The 20,984-nt window shown below is 38.2% G+C and overlaps 1 protein-coding gene across 2 annotated transcripts in view; it reads left to right on the top strand.

Annotated features, from left to right (window-relative positions):
* The window catches only part of ADAMTSL1 (ADAMTS like 1), a 398,190-nt gene that overhangs the window by 214,239 nt on the left and 162,967 nt on the right, over positions 1-20,984 (top strand). Inside the window, exon 1 of one of the 2 annotated variants that reach the window (XM_038124995.1) lies at positions 9,020-9,716. The exons of the other annotated variant lie outside the window; for it this stretch is intronic. Coding sequence (XP_037980923.1) covers positions 9,660-9,716 — 57 coding nt within the window. The 5' untranslated portion in view covers positions 9,020-9,659. Of the gene's footprint in view, positions 1-9,019; positions 9,717-20,984 lie in introns of those variants that run through there. 2 annotated transcript variants of the gene reach the window in all.

Raw genomic sequence — 20,984 nt, 5'->3', positions numbered from 1 at the left:
TACCCATTTCAGTGGATAAAGTGCTTAAATAAAACAAGTGGCATCTGGTTACACACAAACTACAATGATTGCTCTGAGAGGTTTTTTTTTTTAAAAAAAGGTATATATGAAGATATCTTTGTTATAGATATGACTTCAGGAAAGATAGAAGGTGTTGCAAAAATAAAGGCCAGTCTGCCATAGACGGTCAAGTGAGCTAGCTAAAAAGAACTGCAAAAAGATCTCAGAGAATTTGTGACATACAAAGATTATCGGACTTTAAGCTTCTCTTGTACAGATAGAGAAGGTCATTTCATTGTCTTACATTTCTCATAATTATTGTGATTAAAACATGCATGATGCAATAAGATACCTGAAAAGAGTAGATCCTCATGAGAATTCATCTGGTAAACCTTTGTGGTTACACTCTGAATTGCAGAAGGTAATTCAGAACTCAGTCTTGTCTGCTTTTCCCATGTAAAAATGTTAGCACAGCAGGCTTTGACACAATGACTGTGTGAATAAATGACGGTTCTAAGTAATCTAGTCTGAAATTCAGTTAGAGATCAATTGTTCCCTGATATGCTGGCAAGTTAATATAAATCAAAGTTCTACAGAACTAGAGCATTTGACTTCTGACTTTGAGTAATCCCAGCCACAATAGTCCTGTTTGCTCATCCATGCAGCATTATCTGCTGTCCTCTCAGAGTGTCCTTTAGATTTTGATAATATATATTGATCAGTTTGATGAAAACTGACAGATAGGAAGTTCTTGTATGACTGAAGGGTTTAGTTTTCCATGTCTAAAACTGGTGATGTTTATTTGCAAATACTCCTTCCACTGCTCAGAAATTTGTGTCTACTGCAGGAGTTGATTTGACTGGACTATCACATCTTTCTCATAGGTAAGGTTTAATTTGCTCTATCTAGACAGTTTTCTTCAGTTCCTTGGTATTTGCGTACTTAGTGCTATGATTGTCTTTATCTTCAACCACTACATGAAAGGCTTTTATTTTCTAAATTCAGATTCTATGAGCACACATTACATGATAAAGCAAATTATAATGCAGACTAAATATCATAAAAATTAGGATTTTATTTCAATTATCACCTGTTTTGTTTTGTCGAAGACCCTACTGAGTTCCTTTCCATTATTCCTGATTTATTCCTTGAATAAGAGAAATATTGAGCACCTCAAGATTCTATCATCCACTCACATGCCTGACAGTACAAACCAGTCAGATAAATCTACTAGAGACAGTCATTCTTCAGGTGTTTTTTAGAAGTGCTTCTCTGATGATTCAGTCCACATATAGATTTTAATTTTGAGTTGCCAACTGTCATGAATTCAAACTAGAAGGTCACCACATCCTGCCAGTTGTGAACCCAAAAAATAAAAATTATTCCATTTTTTCACCTGTTTCTCTGATAGTGAGAATATTTTCTGCCTTGCTTGAAAAGAAAATACTATCTGTCTTTTTTCACTGCTTCCTGTACTTCTACCATTTTGCAACTGTTTAATCCATCAAGTAGAAACTGCTGCTCTTTGCATAGTGAGCTGCAGTGCTGAGAAATTTAACATGGAACACGATAGCCTCCTACTTATTAACATTATAATATCTTCCAGTATTTTACTGGTTGCTTAAAAATACATTTTTTTTTTACAACATAATAGTGCATTCATGATCAGAATTGTATACAGGTAGAAGTTGTTCTCTTTTCTCAAATATTTGCAAGAAACATAAACAAAAACCATATGTTTCAAATATTTCACTGAATACCTTTTTCCACCCCTATGCATATGTTGCAGCCATTTGAGTACTCTGCTGCTTCAAAATCCCACCATATACTCTCATGATTTATAACATATTCTTTATCTTTCTATATTTTAAAATGTGTTTTGTCCCCTAACCTGAAGATTTCTTTTCCTCAACACAGACCTTCATATTTGCTTGTTCTCTGTAATTGTCACAAGAACAATTCCAGCTTTCAAAAATGTCATTAGGTGTCTTTGTGCTAATAATCCTTGCTGTTTGTCTGCATTGCTAATCTTTATTAACTTGGCCAACTTGGGTGTAAGCAGTCTGTGCCTTTTGCTAAAAAAAAACACATTGTGACTGAGTGAGTGTTCCAACCATGGAGCATCTTCACTATTGTTTTGATATTCAAAACCCTCTCACTAAGAAAGAAAGAAAGATTTCTCCAGTGCTCAAATATCTCACTGGCTCAACATTTTAAAGTATGCTTTGTGCTGTCCAGGCATTTTCATTAATTGCTAGCACAAGAGATGGGCCAAAACCCAAAGACTCTGAATCCAACCACTCTCCTTCCCCCACACCTCCTCTTGTGGAAACTTTGGAAAGCTGAATACAGACACAGAGCTGAGTATTGCAAATTGGCCAAACACAAATCCCACCTCCACCTTAGGGATTTTCCGAATCCTGATCCAAAATGTACTTCCTAGTCTTATTTTTTGTCTCATTTCCTTGTAAGATTATTAAAACTTGCATATTCTTCCATTCATTATATTTTGGCAGTTTCACATGATTTAGGTTCGCTTATGATGGTCTATGCCTGCTTACAGAATCTCAGTTTTGATAAGAAGAAAATGGAAATGTAGTTGAATCCTATTTGCATTGCAAAAGGCCATATAAATAATTACCTATGCTTTACTTCCATAGAAGGAAAAATGAGACAAGACAAAAAACCTTCTAAATTAGATGTTGAAAACCCCATGAGGTTTTTTTGTTTGATTTGGGTTTGGTTTTATCAGTAAAGAAATTTATAACTCAACTGACTTCCAGATGCAAAAATAAATATAAGCATATATAAATATAAGCTCTGTTTCTGCAGAATTCAAAAGCAGTATCATCTGCCCGAAGTGCTGCTGTGTAATCTCTCTAAAATCACAGGCTTTATAGCTTGAATAATGAGACTTCCCATTAATTATATCCGTCCTGTTTGTATCTTCTGTCAGTATCTGTTTTCTGGTTAATTTTTGCAAACAGCATGCCTAGAAACTTTCATGAAGAACAAAACTCACATATTGACTTGACATCTGAAGTCAGGCCTATGATTTAAAAACACAACAATGACTATAAAACTGTTCAATGATTTTCAAGAGTTATTGACATAGAACAAGTCTCTTACTTGCTTGAAGTTCATTGCAAGATCTGGACATTCTGTAAGGCAATGGAAATGCTCTGCAATTAATGTCACTTTGCCATACATATTTAAGTGAGATTTACTTTCATGTGATTTCTCATGGAACTTAAGCACCATATGTGTCCATACAGCTAAGACTGCAAGTTTGCAACTTCAGAAATGTTGTACGATTCTGTCCTCTGTTAGTGCCTTCATGTAAAATCATGGGTAAGTTACTTAATCTCATTTGATCTTACTGTACTTACAGTGCCCTGTTGTTAAAAGATAAACTGATTATTTTTTGTGTTTTGCGGGCTGCTCAAAAAGCAAGGCAAGTTAAGAGCAAGCTGAGGTACAGCACTGGCTGGGAGGCAAAAGGCATGGAAAGAGTGGAAATAAATAAGGCTTCTTGGAAAAGCTTCTGAAAGTAGATTTCAAAAAGAGCATACAGCAGCACAACAATACAGGAAACTGTCTAGTGAGAAGAAGTAAGAGTGTGAAGAGAGAGAAATTACGTTGGAAGAATGATATATAAGTGGTTGCCTTTCTCACCTGGAATTCTCTGTCAAAACAGGAGGAGGAAGTAATTTTGCATCTCCTGTTGCAGAATTTCCCTATTTTGTTGTTGTAATTTAGGTTCTCAAGCATGTCAGTTCAAGATGTTTGGCTCATCCACTAAACTGCCACACCCTTAAGATGAAAAAATTGAACATGATGTTAAATTTTTGTGAAAAATCCTGCAGGAGTCTATAAGTGTTTAGGCATTTTGGTGACATTTTGGTTTAGATTTTACTGCTGCCAAAGGTCTAGATCTGTTACTGAAATATGACAAATATCATTATTCATAAGGTAAAAATGGTAACAAACTAGCAAGGAAGGGGGGAGTTCTTTATAGCTCATTACTTCAATAAGTACAGTTAAATTTCAAGAAAGAAGCAGTCCCCATGTAGGAATTCACTCCAACTTTTTCCATTATTTCCATGGAGGAAGCAACTGTTCAGCTTCAATATTGAAAGCTTAAAATGTTTAATGTGGAAGCATCTCATAGGTCTGATTTCTGTTTAGCCAAACAAAATGGATTAAGCAATGTTACGTATCATCCCTTTCTTGAGACCTCGCCTCACATTAGATGTGAGTGTTGAACACAGAGAGATCACAGCGCACCTGTTCCAAAGTGACATCATTTCTTTCCAGTGCTCATGGCAACCAGTCTCTTGCGAAGGGCAAAGACCTGATGAATCTGAAGGCTGAACTATGTATCTATTTCCCTGCTAGGTATGACTAAGGAACTTAGTGCTCAGAGCTGCAGTGTTCCTCCTATCATACTTTTGAGCCTTATCTCAAGTTGGAGGTCTAGGTAAAGGTCTATATGCATCAGCACCTTAACCTTTGAGGAAAAATGCTTTCGTAATCTTACATCATGTATATCTAAATGAGCTGTACCTAGACACTCCAGAATGTTACAAGCCTTATAACTTTCATTCTAGTTTCTTTCACAGCCTTGGAAGGCACACAGAGACACACATACGTAAGTGCGAATCCTGTCTATATCTCCTTATAAAGCACTGGCCCCCTCCCGCTTCTCACTTTCCATATCTGCACAAGCTTCCAGATTCCCAGAACTCAATCCAGGTTTACAATAGAAAAAAAAATCTAAGAACAACTGCTAACTGAAAAAGTAGAAAAAATTTTAAAATTCCATTTGCTACAGACTATATGGCAAAAAAAGAAGTCCAGCTACCAGGAAGAGACTGGTGTCTTCTGAGTGACAATGGTAACATATTCTCACCAGGGAGAGAAATCAACTCCAAAGCTGATTTCACTCCTTCCTGCTAGAAAGTATATTGATGTTAACAGGTTTTTTCTGCCTGCATGTGTGTTTTTCAAATTAAGTATTGTTAAATCTGTAAAGCTTAAAATACTGCTTCAGACACCCACCTTGGCTTCTACTTACATTTCATTTAATTTGTAATAGATAGAATACAGTGTCGATTACCAGTTCTGTTTCTTTCAAACAGATGCAAATGGATTTTATTTAACACCTTTCAGAGGTGAAGGAAAACTGAATCAATAACGACTTCAGAAAGTGGAAGGTGCAATTTTCAAAACATAGAGTGGCAAGTATTACTGCAATCTCGCGTGAGATGGTGAAGGGCATGTATTTGTAAGGTCAGAGGTTGGAGGTGACATGTTTGCATATATATACTCAGAAAGTGATGATGAATGCAATCCTAGATTCACCAATCTCCAGTATACCAGTTTTTGCAAATGATATTGAGTGTCTCAGGGCTTCATCTGTAGCATTAAGATTTTGCTACAAACAACCTCTGTCTTACTGGGGAAACAACAGTGTTGGGCACATTAGGCACCATCCACATTGGCTAACATATCCCTCAGAGTTTCAGCTATTATTTCTGCTGCAGATAGCAGTCTTTTATTGCTCTGAATTCTTGTATTCCCTTGGGGTAAATGACAGAGAAAATCTGGACGTGAACAGGGCCTGAGTTTTTGCACTCTTCAGGCAATGTTACTTTGTTTAGAGCATCTTTTCCTTTGTAGTGTAGGCTTTACTTCATATATGTGCATCCAAAGAAGAAATACCACACTCCATACTCCCAAACTAATGTTCAATATATAGAATATGGAATATGTCTTTCAGCAAGACAAATAAATTAACTCCATATAATGCATATATGCTGTATAATAAAGTCCTGGACCTAAACAGCAGGACATGGAGATGGGCTCTAGGAGCCCTTTCAGGTACTTGATGCCTTAATGTAATTTTTCAGTAAATCTACACTTCTTTCTTTCATTTTTTTTTAATTTTTTGGGGTTTTTTTTTTCCTTTTTTTTTTCCAGTTAGGAATAATTCAAAGGAGACTTTAGGTAGATCAAATACAGCTCTGTAGAAATTGGCAGATATTGGGCATGACTGCTCATTAAAGCTGTAGGCAAGAATTTGAGTAGACCTTTCCCTTGGACTTGATTCATGTGTTTCCATTCCCTGAATTTCATTTTGATTTCTAAGTTCAACTATGTGCAGAAAACTGAAAGCCAAACTGTTGGAAGAATGTGGGGTTTTATTTATAGTGGGTTTTATTAAGAATATTTATGTGGTTTTATGAAAAAATTACACGGTTTGCATGAGTTTGTTGTGAAAACAAAATTCAAGCTGCATTTTAAACTCTGGTCTAAATTTTAAATGTGCAAGAGAGTATCAGTCATGGTGAATTTCATGCATATTGTAATGCTATTATGAATATCATGCTGCTGTGCTAGTAATTAAACACATATCTTGATTAAAGAAAGCTCTTTAAAGTCACCTTTTTGACATGTCTGAACATTGCAGACTACATAATTTTGTGGCATTACTGCAAGACATTCAACTCACTACAAGAAAGAAATTGAAGTTCTGGAGCACATCCAAAAAAGAGCAAGGGAGCTGGTGAAGAGCACAAGTCCTGTGAGGAGCAACTGAGAGAGCTGGGGGTGTTTAGCCTGGAGAAAAGGAGACTGAGGGGACACCTTATCACTCTCAACAACTTTGAGTTGGTGGTCAATCACTTCTCCCAAGAAACAGGTGGTAGGAGAAGAAGAAAAAAACTCAAGCTGAAACAGCAGATACTTAAATGAAATATTGGGAACTGAGGTGGTTCTCAGGCTGTCCAGGGAAGTGGTTGAGTCATCATCCTTGGAGGTATTCAAAAGATGTGTAGATGTTGTGCTTAGGGGCATGGTTTATTGGTGGACTCGGCAGTGTTAAAATAACATTTGGACTTGGTGATCTTAAAGGCTTTATCCAACCTAATGATTCTATGATTCTATTGTATAATAAACTCCCGTCTCCCACCATCATTCTTCATGCAACATTCCTATCAGCTGTGATGGAGCTCCATCATCAGAAAACTGGCAGAATACATTGAATATAAATATAGTTCCAAAAACATTACTCCAGCTTAGATGATACAGGTATCTATTAAGCCTCCTGTACTTATAGAAGAATATCCTATACTCCTTTTTTAAAAAGCCACATTTTCCTAAGTTGAACAAGAAATACCCAAAATGAGGCATTCAGAAATGGGTTTATATAATGTTAGTGCAACATCTCCAGTTTAAAGTCAGACTAAGAGAAAGAAAAGAAAAAAAAAAACAACACACAAATGAACCCAAACACATGGTTATGAAAACACCTTTGTCAGTTGTTCCATCCATTCTAAGTCATGTATTCATAATTGCAGCAGGTTTTTTCATAAAAATAAAGCAGTCATGATTCATCTATTCAATATTACAAATCTTGCTGTTTACATTTAAAAGTTTGTCTTGAGAATTTCATTTACAGGAATTCCAGGAACTACTGTAAATATTTCTCCAATGATATTAGTCTCATAGAAAAGGAAAAGAGTAAGGTGGAAAACATACAACAATAGCTAGGAGATGTATGGACAAAATCCTTTTGTGCAGCTCTCAGTGTATGTGTTGACACTGCTGGTGAAGAAAAAAATATGAGGGCTTTACTTTGAGGGGATAATGGTGTTATTTGTACAAGGTACACTAGATTTTTAGTACATTTATATGTTGAGTTTCCTGAGTTTTAAAGGGTAATAGGAGAAGTCATAATTTCTCTGTTGATGTCATCCTGTGGTTGCTTCCTCACTTCTGATGGTGCACAGTGATCCATCCCTCTCCTTTCCTCCATAAAGAAGTCACTGAAGTTGCTGTAGGGAGACATAAAGATATACTAGAGGAATCTTGGAACCTGTTTCAAACATCCCTGCTATGCTCAGTCCAGCTACTGCATTGTCCATCACAGCACCTTCCACTGAGCCTTTTCAGTTTTTTCAGGCCCTGCTTCCTCGCCTACCAATTCCAAAGGTACCCAACCAAATGACTACTGGGCAGTGAGGGCTGAAATCTATTTCTCCCACTGTTCCTAATTACTTTAATTTCTTATCTTAAATTTCTTTTTCAGCCTCATTTCCTAAAGCCCATCTCCAGCTAGTTGATATCTTTTCTATTTTGGCCTTCAGATGTCTTCAGTGTTCATGCTTCTGTTCTTGTTATACAAAGCCAGACACTTCTATCCTCCTATCTAACTTCTCAACATCTGTGACTCTTTTTCATTTTTCCAACCAGTTCATTTTCTTTCACAAAGTCTGTATCACTCTCCATCTGTTCATCCAGCTTTTCCCCCAAGCTGGTTTTAATTTCTACTGATGTGAAGTTCTCTTAAACAGTCTGTGGTCTACCCTTGCTCCTTTTTCCTTTCTGTCCCCAGTCCTGGCCCTTGGCAGAGTTTCCTCTTCCTTTGCTAGCTTCTGACTTCAGTCACTTTTAAGACTCATGGCTAGTATACTATTCTCCACCCCCAACACACATGTACCTTATTTTTCTCCACTGTCTGAGATTGCTGACGTGCCAGAATCACGACTTTACTGGGCTTTCTATATGCCCATCTGCACGTGATGTGCCCTGCAGCACCAAAATGTTGCAACTGCAAGGCATTCAGCTCAGCCCAGTGTGGGAGAATGCCTGCTTGCCTACTGCTTTTAGAAAATTCTTGGATCCAGTTTGCAATTTTCTTCAGAAAATAAAATAAACAGACAGTAAAAAAAAAAAAAAAATTAAAAATAAATGCTGAATAATTCAGGCAATGCAGAAGCATAGGCAGGCAAACTAAATGAACTCTGAACAGACTGAGAGCAGTTGTTTGAAACTCCTATCTGTCAAATTAATACTTAAAAGGCAGAGTTCCCACCTTTCCTGAGGTGTGTGAGTTTTTGCCTTTCTGTGCAAAATTCTTCCTCCAGTAAGCCCACTTTCCTTCCAATAATTTAGGTTTTAAATTTCCCCAAAGAATAAAAATGTAGTTACAGAAAACTGTCACCTGGCCTGTTGAAAACAATTTTGCTTCACAATTTTAAATCAGAGTCAGTTTGCTCTATTCTGAGCAAACGGTGTAAAAGAGAGCACTTTTCTGTAAAGAATCGAGGCTTTAGCAAACTGTGTTTTCCCTGGAGATGTAAGCATTTTCCTATTGGTGCTTTATATGGCATACGTTATGTATTGACACAGATTAAGTTTCCCTCCTGTCTGGAACAATGCACGCTCAGGAGAGCTACTGACCTAGCAGTAAGCGCGAACAGCTCATGGCAAGTGGTGAAACGGAGCTCCGGGAGCTGCAGGCAGAGCACTCGGTTCAGCTCTGCCATTCTGCCTCTCTCCTCCTATTACTCCTCCTCTCCCGCTCTCTTTTTCCTTCCCCTCTGTAGCTGCTACGCTTTCCCCAGACCTCTTGGCTTTGTTGAGCTGCACGTCTGAGTAGCAGGAGGGGGATTGGCTGAACGCCGGCTCAGGGAGCGCTTCCCCGCAGCTCACGCCAACCCATCCACCCACGCCTGGGTCAGGAAAAGTGAGCGAGGCTGATGGAGGCGGAGAAGCAGGGCTGAAGGCTTGCCCCGGCGCTGGATGTGACAGCAGCCAGCCCAGCGCTTCGCAGCTTGCGCGTGTCTGACCGCAGGTCCGGCACCGACCCGACAATGGAGTGCTGCCGCTGGACAACCGCTGGCACCCTGCTTCTAGCTTCCCTCATCCTGGTAAATGCCATTTCTCTCCTAAAATATGTACCGCCTGTAGCTGATACTGTATCTGTGTGCATATATGCGGCTGGGTATGTTTTTAATCTCTCAAGATCGCAGTTGGAGAGAGTTTGTTTAGAGAAAGTCGTGTAAGTTTTATCCTCTCTACAGCACTACAGACTTGGAGCCTTGATATTGTGGGTTGCTGCAGGTAGAATCAAGAAGTTGATATTGGTATCAGCTTTCTAAACTTCTAAATGACCTGTAAATGGTGATTTAACTGCTTGGGATTCAGAGAAGAGCTGTTTCTCTACTCTTTATATCAAACCATATCGCGCTGTAATGTTCCTGGAATTTTCTTCCTTAAAAAAAAAAAAAAAAAAAAGTTTTAGTTTTGCACATGCAGGGAAAACAGGTACAGCATGTACTGAACTTTTTCCTGAAACCAGCTTAAATGAGCTCTCATTATTTCTGTACCTCATTACAGAGTCAAGTTTATACCAACCTTTGAAAGATACATTCTGTGATATCTGGTGTACTTCAGGCAGTAAACTTGATCATTGCTATATTATTTCATTGCTATATTATTTTCCTGCATACTTCCCCTGATTATCCTGATAGGATGCTTACAGCTAAGAGATGTATCAGTGCTGTTTGATTGACATTATATGTTCCATTTTGACTCATGCTTAATTTCATGAGCGGTATGTTGTCAATCAGAAAATCTGCAGAAAAGATATTAATATACATACACTTTTGATAACAGAGTCATCTTGGCATAGGTATATTGCTGTTTTCCTAGAATTTGATTGAATGTAGTAGTTCAAATAGCAAAACATCATGAAGAAATACATTAATTTTATAGCAGCTTTCATCTTATTTATCCATGTCAACCATTCCATAGTAATCATTGTAAACTACTGTTAACAAATTTTTAGCAGCCACATGGAGAGCTAAACATTAGGATAACCCTGTTTGAAATACTTCTTTTAAAAGATTGTATTGTTAAAAATAAAAAGGAGCAGCTTTTTGGATAAGGAGTCACTAAATACTATTTGAGCACTAGAAATAATAATGCTATCTGGACTGATCTAAAAGTATTACTTTGTTTAAAGTCTATTTCTCATTTATAATACTCATTTCACACAAAATGGCATAAAGTCAGCATAAATTCTCTTTCATGTATGAAAAGGAGATGTTTATTACCTGATGACTGTAGTAAGTCAGTAAAGAGTGAGATAATCCTGCAGGACTAATTTAAGGAAGATCAACTGGAGATATGACTCAACAAGAATGTGTAAAGACTGTGGAATTTGGCCCCATGTTAAGCTCCTACTCATAATATTTGTATATCACTCTGCTGCTTGTGAATTAAGTTCTCAGTCCCTGATTCATGAAAATAAATAATGCATCCTTGTGCCAACTATTATGCATTATATTCCACATTATACTGGTTTTTATTTATATGACTTACCCTGCCTCGAGATTTCTCCCCCACCTCCCACCAAATCTCTTTGTACCTTAAGAATAGTGATGTGAAGCAAGCTTTACTTTCTTTTTTGAATCAGACCATTCTTTTGCTCCTTCCATAGTTCAGAAAATCTCTCACTTGCTTTCAGCAGGAGATTAGGTAAACATTTCAGTATTTGACTGACTTTGCTTGGCTAGAGATAGGGATAAGTTCTAGGATACCTTGGTATACCCATTCCTAATGTAGTTTATTGCCGCATGGGTTCACCAAAGGCATGGTAGAAAGCTCATAGATGTTTTTTGAGAGAAAAACAAGAAGTCATTAAATCAGGCTGCGACCTGGCTGTCAGCCTCCTAGATGTTAGCCTTTTAGCCAAGTAGACAGAATGAGTTTGAAATCCATGACAATCAACATTTGGATTTATGTGTATCATCTTGTATCTCTTCTAAAAGCCCTATCTTTTCCACAGTAACCCTCAGCAGCAGCTTCTTGTCATGTGGCACTTCTGTAACATCAGCAAAGTTCACAGTTGTAAGCACTAAGGTTACTCAATAAATGCTTACAGGATTGGTCTTAGAATAATTTATCACACATTCCTAAATTTTCACTACGACACAGTAGAGCAAAGTAGCACCTAAATTCTTCATTCAGCATCCTCACCTCAGGAAGGAGGTTGCATAGCCCAGGCACGTGTACAGCCTATGTACATGTGATGCTAAGGCAATTGAGCCTTAGCAGCCTCACAGGCTGTGACAAGTCCACAGGCAGCAACAGCAATAACCCCTCCTCTTTCTCTCACTATCAGCTGCCTGGAGTGATGTAGTAGTGAGTGCAGCTCACCATTGGGGTCCTTAACCTTCTTCAGAAGAAATTGTATTGATTTTCAGTTCAGTGGTGCTTGAGTAAGGTCACTGGGGGTCCCTAGTGTATTTTGTTAACTATCCTAAAACTTGCTCCATACTCAGAGAACCAGTTTCTCTAGCATTTATGTGGATTAAGTATTTTCACGGCTACTCTTTAGAAACTGAGCCGTAACACTAAGGTGCTTATCTTGAAAAAGTGATATGAAAAGTTTCTCTTTCCAGAGACCAGATATTTGTAGAATTTTGCTTATTGCTCCATGAGCTTTTCATGCTAAGGAAATGCCACTTTAAAGAGCAACAAAAGAAAGCAGGCATTTTGTTCCAGAGATTTTCTTTTCCGTTAGTTTAAAAATAAAAGCCTAGCACAAGCAAATCACAGTTGTCTGACTCAAAGGAATGTGGCCAAACCGAAACCATGAGCTCAGACGAACAAGAAGTCAAATCACGTCATGTCAGAAGGACATTTAAACCCATTTGCATTTGTTATTTGCATCTTTTCAGCAGCATTTTTTAGTTCTTTGTTGCTGTTATGATACTTACAGCAGTAACACTAGGGGCTATAATAAAGTACATGTGTTTTTCTGCAGGATTTCTTTCTTTTGCTGCACTAATTTGTACATGGAAAATAGTCAAATACAATAGTCCATTCCTTCCAGGCTCTTTGGCATTATACTCCCCTATTATCTAACTGGGTCTGTCTTGGATGACCACAAGTGCAATTAGGCAGTGAAATGAATATGTTTCTTGTTTACATCTGAATATATAAAGCTTGACAGTTTTTCCCTTCATGTAGGATAGGTCTACCTACTGCTGTGTCAGCTTGTCTGTCTCAAAAATTGTAGGTATATTAAAGGGTTTTTTTCCAGTATGAGGTCCAAAGAACACAAATGTATTTTCATGCAGGATCATGTATATGTACAGACTAGCATTTGCTCAGATTGGTTGGGTGAGGATGAACTGAAATGCAGAGTTCAGCTATACAAAGCTGAGATTTATTCTTGTTACAAAGCAAAAATATCTCACCATTGTGGTTTGTGACCCATGCTGCTGTACTTCATTTATGTCATGTATATGAAACAAAACCATTTCTTATAGGAAGAACTAGATGCTACTAAGTATGATTATAATTTCTTCCTATATTACTCTAGAACTCTGTATTGGGACATATTTTACTAACCTCTTCCTTCAGATTCTTGAAGCATAAAACTTACTTCTTTTTCTACCAAGAGCAGAAGCTTGCATGAGCTAAACTAAGGTTGTGTGATGAAAGTTTTTTTGGCTTTGGATTTTGGTGAAAAGAAGTCAGCACTTAATGTAGGCTGCTGAGCTACTGGTCTGCTTCACCAGTGTACTAAAGTTTAACATGTTCTTTTAATGACTTTGCTAGACTCATAGGGATGCAAAAGAATAATAAAAGAAGGTGTGACATAGAACACTGGAGAGAGTCTGAAGACTGGAATGTGATCACCTGTAGTCATGGATCTGTCAGGTGGACAACCTCCAATGTTCAGAAGGTTCATGAGTCAATGTAAAGTCTGAGAAGGCCACATGGCCAGACAATAATTCATCAGAAGAGGAGTCTCAATCTCTGCATTACTAAATTTTCACTGAAGCAAATAAAACCCTTATAACTGTGTCATTAGGTGTCCAAATTAAACCTCATGGTTTCTGTTGTATTGTCAAATCTGCAGACAGCAGTGTTGGTTCTATTGCTTTTCTGTAGCTATTTTTCTTAGCTTTGTAAGAAAACTCAGAATTGTATGGGAAACAACTACATGGGGGAAAAATGGGAAATTGCAGTCTGAGGAAGAAAAAAAGAATGGTAAGATCATCCTTATGGAAACAATTAAAAAGCTAAAAGTATTGGAAGAAAAAAGGGAAAACATACCAACCACCAGGTGCAATAATAACATGATGGGGAGCAGGAAAAAGAAAAATAAATTATTTGTCTCAGCCCAAGCCAAGGACAGTTCTAAAATAAGTCTTCTCATCTGGTGGACAACAACTAATCCAAAAATTGGCATGAAATGTTTATTTCATCAGAATATTGTACTGGGATTTGAACCAAAACTTCTTCCTAACTCTTGAAAAAGAATGGCTAAGTTTTGCTATGGGCTTCTCCAGCATTTTGCATCACCTAAAAGACAGCAGGCTTGTCTTAACAGATGGCTGACCAGTTTTGCATACTCAAGGTGTTACATGTTCTAACTCTTAGACGTATGTATAGGCAAAATGGGGGAAGTAAGCAAAGGATACACATTTTGTGGAGTGAGATCTTCTCTTAGGTCTGTTAACCCTGTGTAGTGTTGAACACAGACCAATAAAAGTCAAAGCTTAGTAAAATCTGACCACTTAGATGTCCTACTGTCTCAGGGAATGTAAATAATTTCATCATAGTTCTGAGATTTTCATCTGTCGCCCACCTTTTAAGTATCCTCTTTAGAATTTAATTCCATGTATGACCACCTTTTTTTTTTCTTTTCTGTACTAACTGAACTTTTACAAACTTCTTATAAAAGTAGCTGAAGCTGGGTCAAATTGGAAGGGGAGGGAAAGCAGTGTGTGTATTTGTGAGATTTGATTTTCTTACAAAGCCAGCATATGTGGAAGTCTTAATAGCTTTGTCATCTCTGGATTTTTTGGTCACTGCTTATAGGGGCAGTCCTCCTAGCTGTGCAGAGAAAATAGTGGTATGCTCATTGATTCTACTGTACATTAATTTTCACATTGCTTCCACTTTAGTCTTCACTGCCTTTATGAAAGCTCTTTCAAAGCTTCAACCTTTAAAATTTCTGCTTGTCAGGGACTTCTCATAGAGGAGGTTCAGCAGAGAGGGTGTCAGGGTAGAGGAAAGAGTTCTGTGATAATGTAAGACATCCTGAAATAAATTCCAAGAGTCCTCAAGAAATGAGACAGGAAATTATATGCAACTAATATTAAATTCAAACTGTCACATGAAATAAATATATTTGGTTTGTTTCCATATGAATGTACTGTGTGGGTGTTGAATTTCCCCTTCTAGCTTTGTTGGATATAATCTCAGTCCCTGTTTGAAGTTTGCTAGTATGTTGATCACATTCTGTGCTGCATCAACAGAGCGAGATATAAAAGGAAATAAAGGAAGTATTAAGGTCTCCTACTGTTTTGATGCTGGCATCAGATGGGTGACTTATTTATTTATTTACTTACTCGCCAGTTTATTGAAATCCTGTATTTCAGTCTGAATTGTGAAAAGCATGAGATGCTCTGGGCAAATATAATGGCCCTTAACAAGCCCAAGGATGTCTTCTTTTATTGTAAATGTCTTTTGGATATGACATTTTCATACCTCCTGTAACTTTTTAAAAGAGAGAGGATTTTCAGCTTCCTGTGGTATGTCCAATATATCCCTTAAGGCCCAGCCATGTTTTAAAAATGGAAGATCTGAATTAGCTGAAGCGGAGAGGGAAGTATTGTAACAGAAGTATATGAAACAAAAAACTTCAGTTGCTATGGCTTTAATTCTAAAATTCTGCCACTCCAAACTTCAGCAGTTTTGTCATTCTCCAATGGGCTCATTCACCCATCAGTGCTGGTAAGCACCAGGTCAAGAGGGAGTGTCTTATCACTTTTGTTTGACCACCTTGTGATAAGCTGAAGACATAGAGAGAAATGCATATCCTTTCTGTAGCAAACTGGTTCAAAATGTGGGTGTGTCACTTCTGGTTTTTGGGTACAGCAAGGGAAAAAAATTTTCATCACATGAGATTAGAGGGCAGCATGAGAGGAGTAGGAGAAGCTTATATCCTATCAGTGTTTAGTCACTTCCAGTTGGCAGTTCAATGTAAATTCATGAAAAAAAAAAAAAAACAACAAAAAAACCCCAAACAAATCTGGTCCTTCCTTTCTGCTTTCCTTCCTGCTTCCCTGCCTTTCTTCCTGCTTTCTGCCTGCATGCTTTCATGCCTCCATCCCTATCTATTTTTTACATAAATATTTCCCTTTTGGTTTTCATGCCTTCACCAAGGCTTAATGTTTCAACTTTTTATATGGCCCCATGTCATTAAAATAAGCACATATACATCTCCTTGACATAACTGAGGGAGATGACAGACCATCAGAAGAACAGGAGGCTTGGTTTGTTTTGACTAAAGCTAAAAATTGTGGATGTTGTCTGAAATTGCACAAGTTTTTGGAATGTTCTCTTCTTTGTCTGAAATGCCTCCTGACCAGTGTCATCTGCCAGTTGCAATCTATGTCACCTTGCCTTAGTGCTGTGATCTGCTCCAGAGGCTGGGATGTCCTAGGTCTGAGTAAAAGCTATGCTTATCAAAATCTGTGCTGATGCAGCAATGTCTTCAGGCTCAGATGTCAGAACCAGGGCTTCTAAACCCGGATAAAATGGTGTTTTGTGAGGGGACTCACTGTGGAATGTTGTGATCTCTACCAAAGATTAGATTAGGAGGGTGAATGTATCAAGATTAAGGTCAGTTTACTGAAAAGGAAAATGCCAATATAAAATTCTTCAATGTAAATGTCTTCTTCCTTGGAGACATGGTGGAGCTTTCTGTGTCAGGTGTATATTGGCCTTTTTTTCTTAAAGCTGTTGAGCACAGCACAGCCAGCATATACTTTCATTTCTCACCACTTAGAAAACACTTGGCATGCAATAGGCCTCATCACAGGTTACAATTTTACTTTTTTCTCATCTCCTTGCTGTGCACCTTGTGTGCTTTTTCCCTGCCCACAGTTCTTGCTACGTGGAAGATAAGTCCTGGAGTGCAAGATGCACTTTTGAACCCGTGCTTTTGGGTGGGTTCCAAATTCTGAAAAGTGATTTCACCTATCCTGCATCTCAACTAGTCCTAGCCTTAAAAACCCTGAGTCAATAAGGCGACAAGTCTGAGGCTGAGCCAGCTTGGACTTGCTCTGTATTGGATCACCCAGGCCTGGTGTTTACACCAGCATGACAGGATTTAAATACAACCAAATGTTGTAACTTCTGTCTGTGAGAGCAAGAAAGAAAACTTTTGCATTCATTTTACTCTCCTGATGTGTTTATTCACGTGGGTAAGAGGGGTGAGAGATAGGACTGATCTGAGGTTTCTAAGGCACTGTTATAAAATGTTACAGAGAGCTCAGTGTGCACACGTTGAAGTGATATGGTGTCAGCTCCATCCTCTGCCAGCAACCCCCTTCCCCGCCCCTCCAGCTGGCTGCTGCCCTTCTATGAGAAGAAATGAGCTCACATTTGGCACATTTCTCCTGGGATACAACTTCCAGTCCAGGTTTAGGAATGGCTGTTTAGCTCTTAATGTCCTGAGATGGCTGTTAATCGATTCCTCGCTCTGTTGTTGCACACTGGAAGCTGTGTCCTCCCATATACACAGCGTAGCTATATGGTTTGCTTCGGGGCATTGGGAATCCCTTGTGACTATGAGGACAGCACTGGCAATGTTCTTATCTTCCTGAGATGAATTGATGTATGGATACTGATGTAAGAGGGTTTTCAGCAGCTCAGTGTGACACTTTGTCCCATTACTTGTGCAATAGCCATATCAAGTAATGGTTAGGAAGGGATGTGAGGTTGCCCTCTCAATAAACCTTTGCTTTCCTGTGCAAAAGGAAAACATACTATATTTATCAATTTCTATTCCCTTAGCAATGACTCTGTCTTGTTGTTAAGAATAAAAGAGGACAAAAAGAAACATAGCACTGAAAAGGACTAACACAGCAAATTTTTACTAATGTCCCTGAACTGAGCTAGCTCTATGTGTATCAGGTGTTTTCCTTTAGGGTAAAGAGAAATTATTCTTTCCCTTTGTTCACAGGAGCAGAATAAGCACTGGGAAACTGCAAGAGTATCTTGGTCAGATTTCCTCTTCAATTCTCATCAAGGTGTCTTCCCCTGTTTCTTTTAAGTGACGGATGATTTGGGGCAAGAAGAAAGAGTAAATTTGAAGCTATGCAGAAAAAATATTTGGATTTTTTTTCTTTATTCCTTTTTAAGAGACTGAAATAATAAATCCTGGCCCATTTTATCTGCACTAGAAAAATCTCAGCATAATTACCCAAAGTTCAGAATACATGCCCACATGCCTGTGCTCCTGTGCCAGTGCCTTCCTTGGGGTTTGGAGACACTCAGATCAAGGGTTTCCTGTGCCAGGGGTTTTCCATAGGAAATACTCTCTTGATCCCCTCAAAACCCTTTTGCTTTGACTTGCAAGTAAAAAGGAGGCAAAAATTCCTAAGTTAATTTCCAAGACTGTGAAGCCTGGGCAAGTGGGATGCTTCTGTTCAGCTCACAGTTGCATTCCCAGTAGAAGAGCACCACTAGCCTCTAGGGAACTGGGGAGACAGTGTTCAAGGAATAGCCACTTTCACCTCAAGATGTCTGATGCTCACAGCAGCTACTTTTCTTTCCAGGTTTTTTTGCCAGGGAATACAATGCTGAAGGAGTATTTCAAACCTTTCCATAGGCATCCTTTTGATCTGGCCATATGGAACAGCATGTAGTTGTTCATGGCAGCAATGGCACTTGCAGTCATTCTGCATCTCAGGTGCAGTAAACAACTCAGGTAGATTGGGTAAAAGGGCATTTTCTCTTTTCATCTTTTAACTTCTGTGAGAGCAGAACTTCTATTACTTTGGTAAGCATGTCAGGTAGGCAGGATTTTTTGGTTTGTGTGGTCCTTCTGTAGGGTGGCTGGGTGGCAGGTCTGGTGGCAGAAGTTCTTTTTTTGCTTTTACATGGGATACAGACAAGACAATGGGAAGACAAGCTATTTACCATACCGGCTAAACAGTGTTCATCTGTCATGACCCTAAATCTGACCTTTGGGAAAAGAAAATAGGTTGAAGTCATTGGTTGCTAAGGCTGACTTGGGGACCTCTGGTTTCATGAGGCGTGTGAAATGAAAAGATACCTACTTGGAACTGAAGAATTATTGTCATGGAAAATCCTAGTGCTTCCAGGGAATCATGCTCCTCAGAAGGACAAGGCTTACTTTCATAAGTCCTTTTTTTCAGTACGGTACAGTTATTCTGGAAGAGAAGATGAGCTTTGGTCATACAGTACCATTTAAAATTATGTGCAATTTTTTGCCTAGACATATTAAACATTTTCTTTTTGTGCATTGCAAACTTGGTATGTCAGAATATTTTACATATTAAATTTTCAAGATATTTGCTTTGAAAATGTCTTCACGTTAACATTCTTTCTGATGGCAATTAACAATATCAATTTAACTGGCTATGAATTTGTTCTGCCTTGCCTTTTTTAGAAAGCCAGAAAGTTCCAAACAGTTTCCCATGTGGGCTTTAATCCAGTTGTTAACTTGGATGGAATGCAATAAAGACACATAACATTGCGCAAATGAAATCTTATAAACCATACATTTTCGTTGGTTGAAGTTTTGAAATACATGGTTTTTATAAAGAGTTGAGGTCACTGGCCTTATCCCCTGCTGCTACTCACCTAGGGAAGTGCTGATAGTAGTTTCTTCCTGGTTCACTGCAGACAGCATTTCAGTAGTGTGTGAACTATATATTTAATCTCAGTGACAAACAAACATCAAAGGATGCTCAAGGATTACTCAAAGAAGAATGTGTGGCTTGGCAAGAATTCATATAGGGATGCATTTAAGCTTATCTGAAAAGTCTGGGCAGAAAGACAATAACAGAAGAAAAAATACTAGCTTTCTGTTCCTAGCATAATTTTTACAGTAGCTAAAGGCAAGTTTAGGCAGTGGCCTCAGAGGAGCCTTGCATATTGTCACTGACACTTCATCATACCCTGAAACAGTGGGGATATGATAAGAACCAGATGATATAAATTTATTAACCAAACCAGCGGTTCATATTATCTGGGAAATAACTGGCCTAAATTCTGTATCAATGCTGTAGTCCAACAAGAGTTTAATTGCATTTTTCAATGTCTGTATTGCTTTTTAATCTAGGAAACACACTGGTGCTTGAAAAAATGACTTCAGCAGCATTTTACTAAAAGAGGAGGAAAACAGGATGCCTCAGAACCAGAGGAGAAAGTAAACCATGTGATCTGTGTTTATACACACAGTCTTCTGTGTGGCACTGACAAATAGCTAAATTCTGCAGGGATAGCACTGTTCCAAACAAAATTTTAAATTCAATTCCAATATGTGACCAAGATTTATTTTCTTAAGGTTGAACTTCTTTTATAGACTTCAGGACATGAACAGAGGTCTTGCTGCTCTTCATTTTTCTCCCTTCAAGCATCCACACGCATGTGCACACTTATGCTTTTAAAAGAAACCTGGTTCTTATCAGGCATGCAGCTCTTAGATGTCCAGATAGCTGTTGTGATTTAAGGATGTGTGACACTTGTATTCCAGATAGTCTAAATGATTTCTGTGTACTGTAAGCAGAAAGGGTAGGAAGCACCACTGAATGTAACATGAATGCCTGACAACTCATTAGTAAATTCAGAAATTACTTTTAAACACTGAAGCTGGATTTTTTGAAAAATCAGGTTGGATGTCTATCTCTACTAGTCTAATCTGATTATGTCAGATTACTTTTGCTTGTATTATGAAAATTCCTTTGTTTGACTTGTAGTTTAAAACCTTTTTTGTTTTTTTTTTTACTTCTGTAAGCATCTTCACCTGAGTACCCTATCTACTGACAGTGATTTCATTTTTTACACATGATCCTTTTTTGCTTTCTGGTCCCATAGCACAAGCTGTTCTTCATATTTCTCATTCAACAACTCTTTGGGAGTCCTCTTGCCCATTCCCACAGAAGCTGAGGTATGGGGTGGTAGATGCAAGATTAAGATAGTAAGGTATTAAGGAAGATCTGGTTTTGATTAATGCTAATAGATTTATTTGTTTATATAGGTCATCAATAAGCAAATTCCTTAAGGGTAGCATTTCTGACTTGATACTTTTGATGTCAGGGCATCCTGAGTTTTGTCTAGACAAAGAAGTGGAATTA

Source organism: Motacilla alba, chromosome Z (genome assembly GCF_015832195.1).
Source record: "Motacilla alba alba isolate MOTALB_02 chromosome Z, Motacilla_alba_V1.0_pri, whole genome shotgun sequence".
Taxonomy (NCBI): Eukaryota; Metazoa; Chordata; class Aves; order Passeriformes; family Motacillidae; genus Motacilla; species Motacilla alba.
This window is presented reverse-complemented; position numbering and strand designations above follow the sequence as displayed.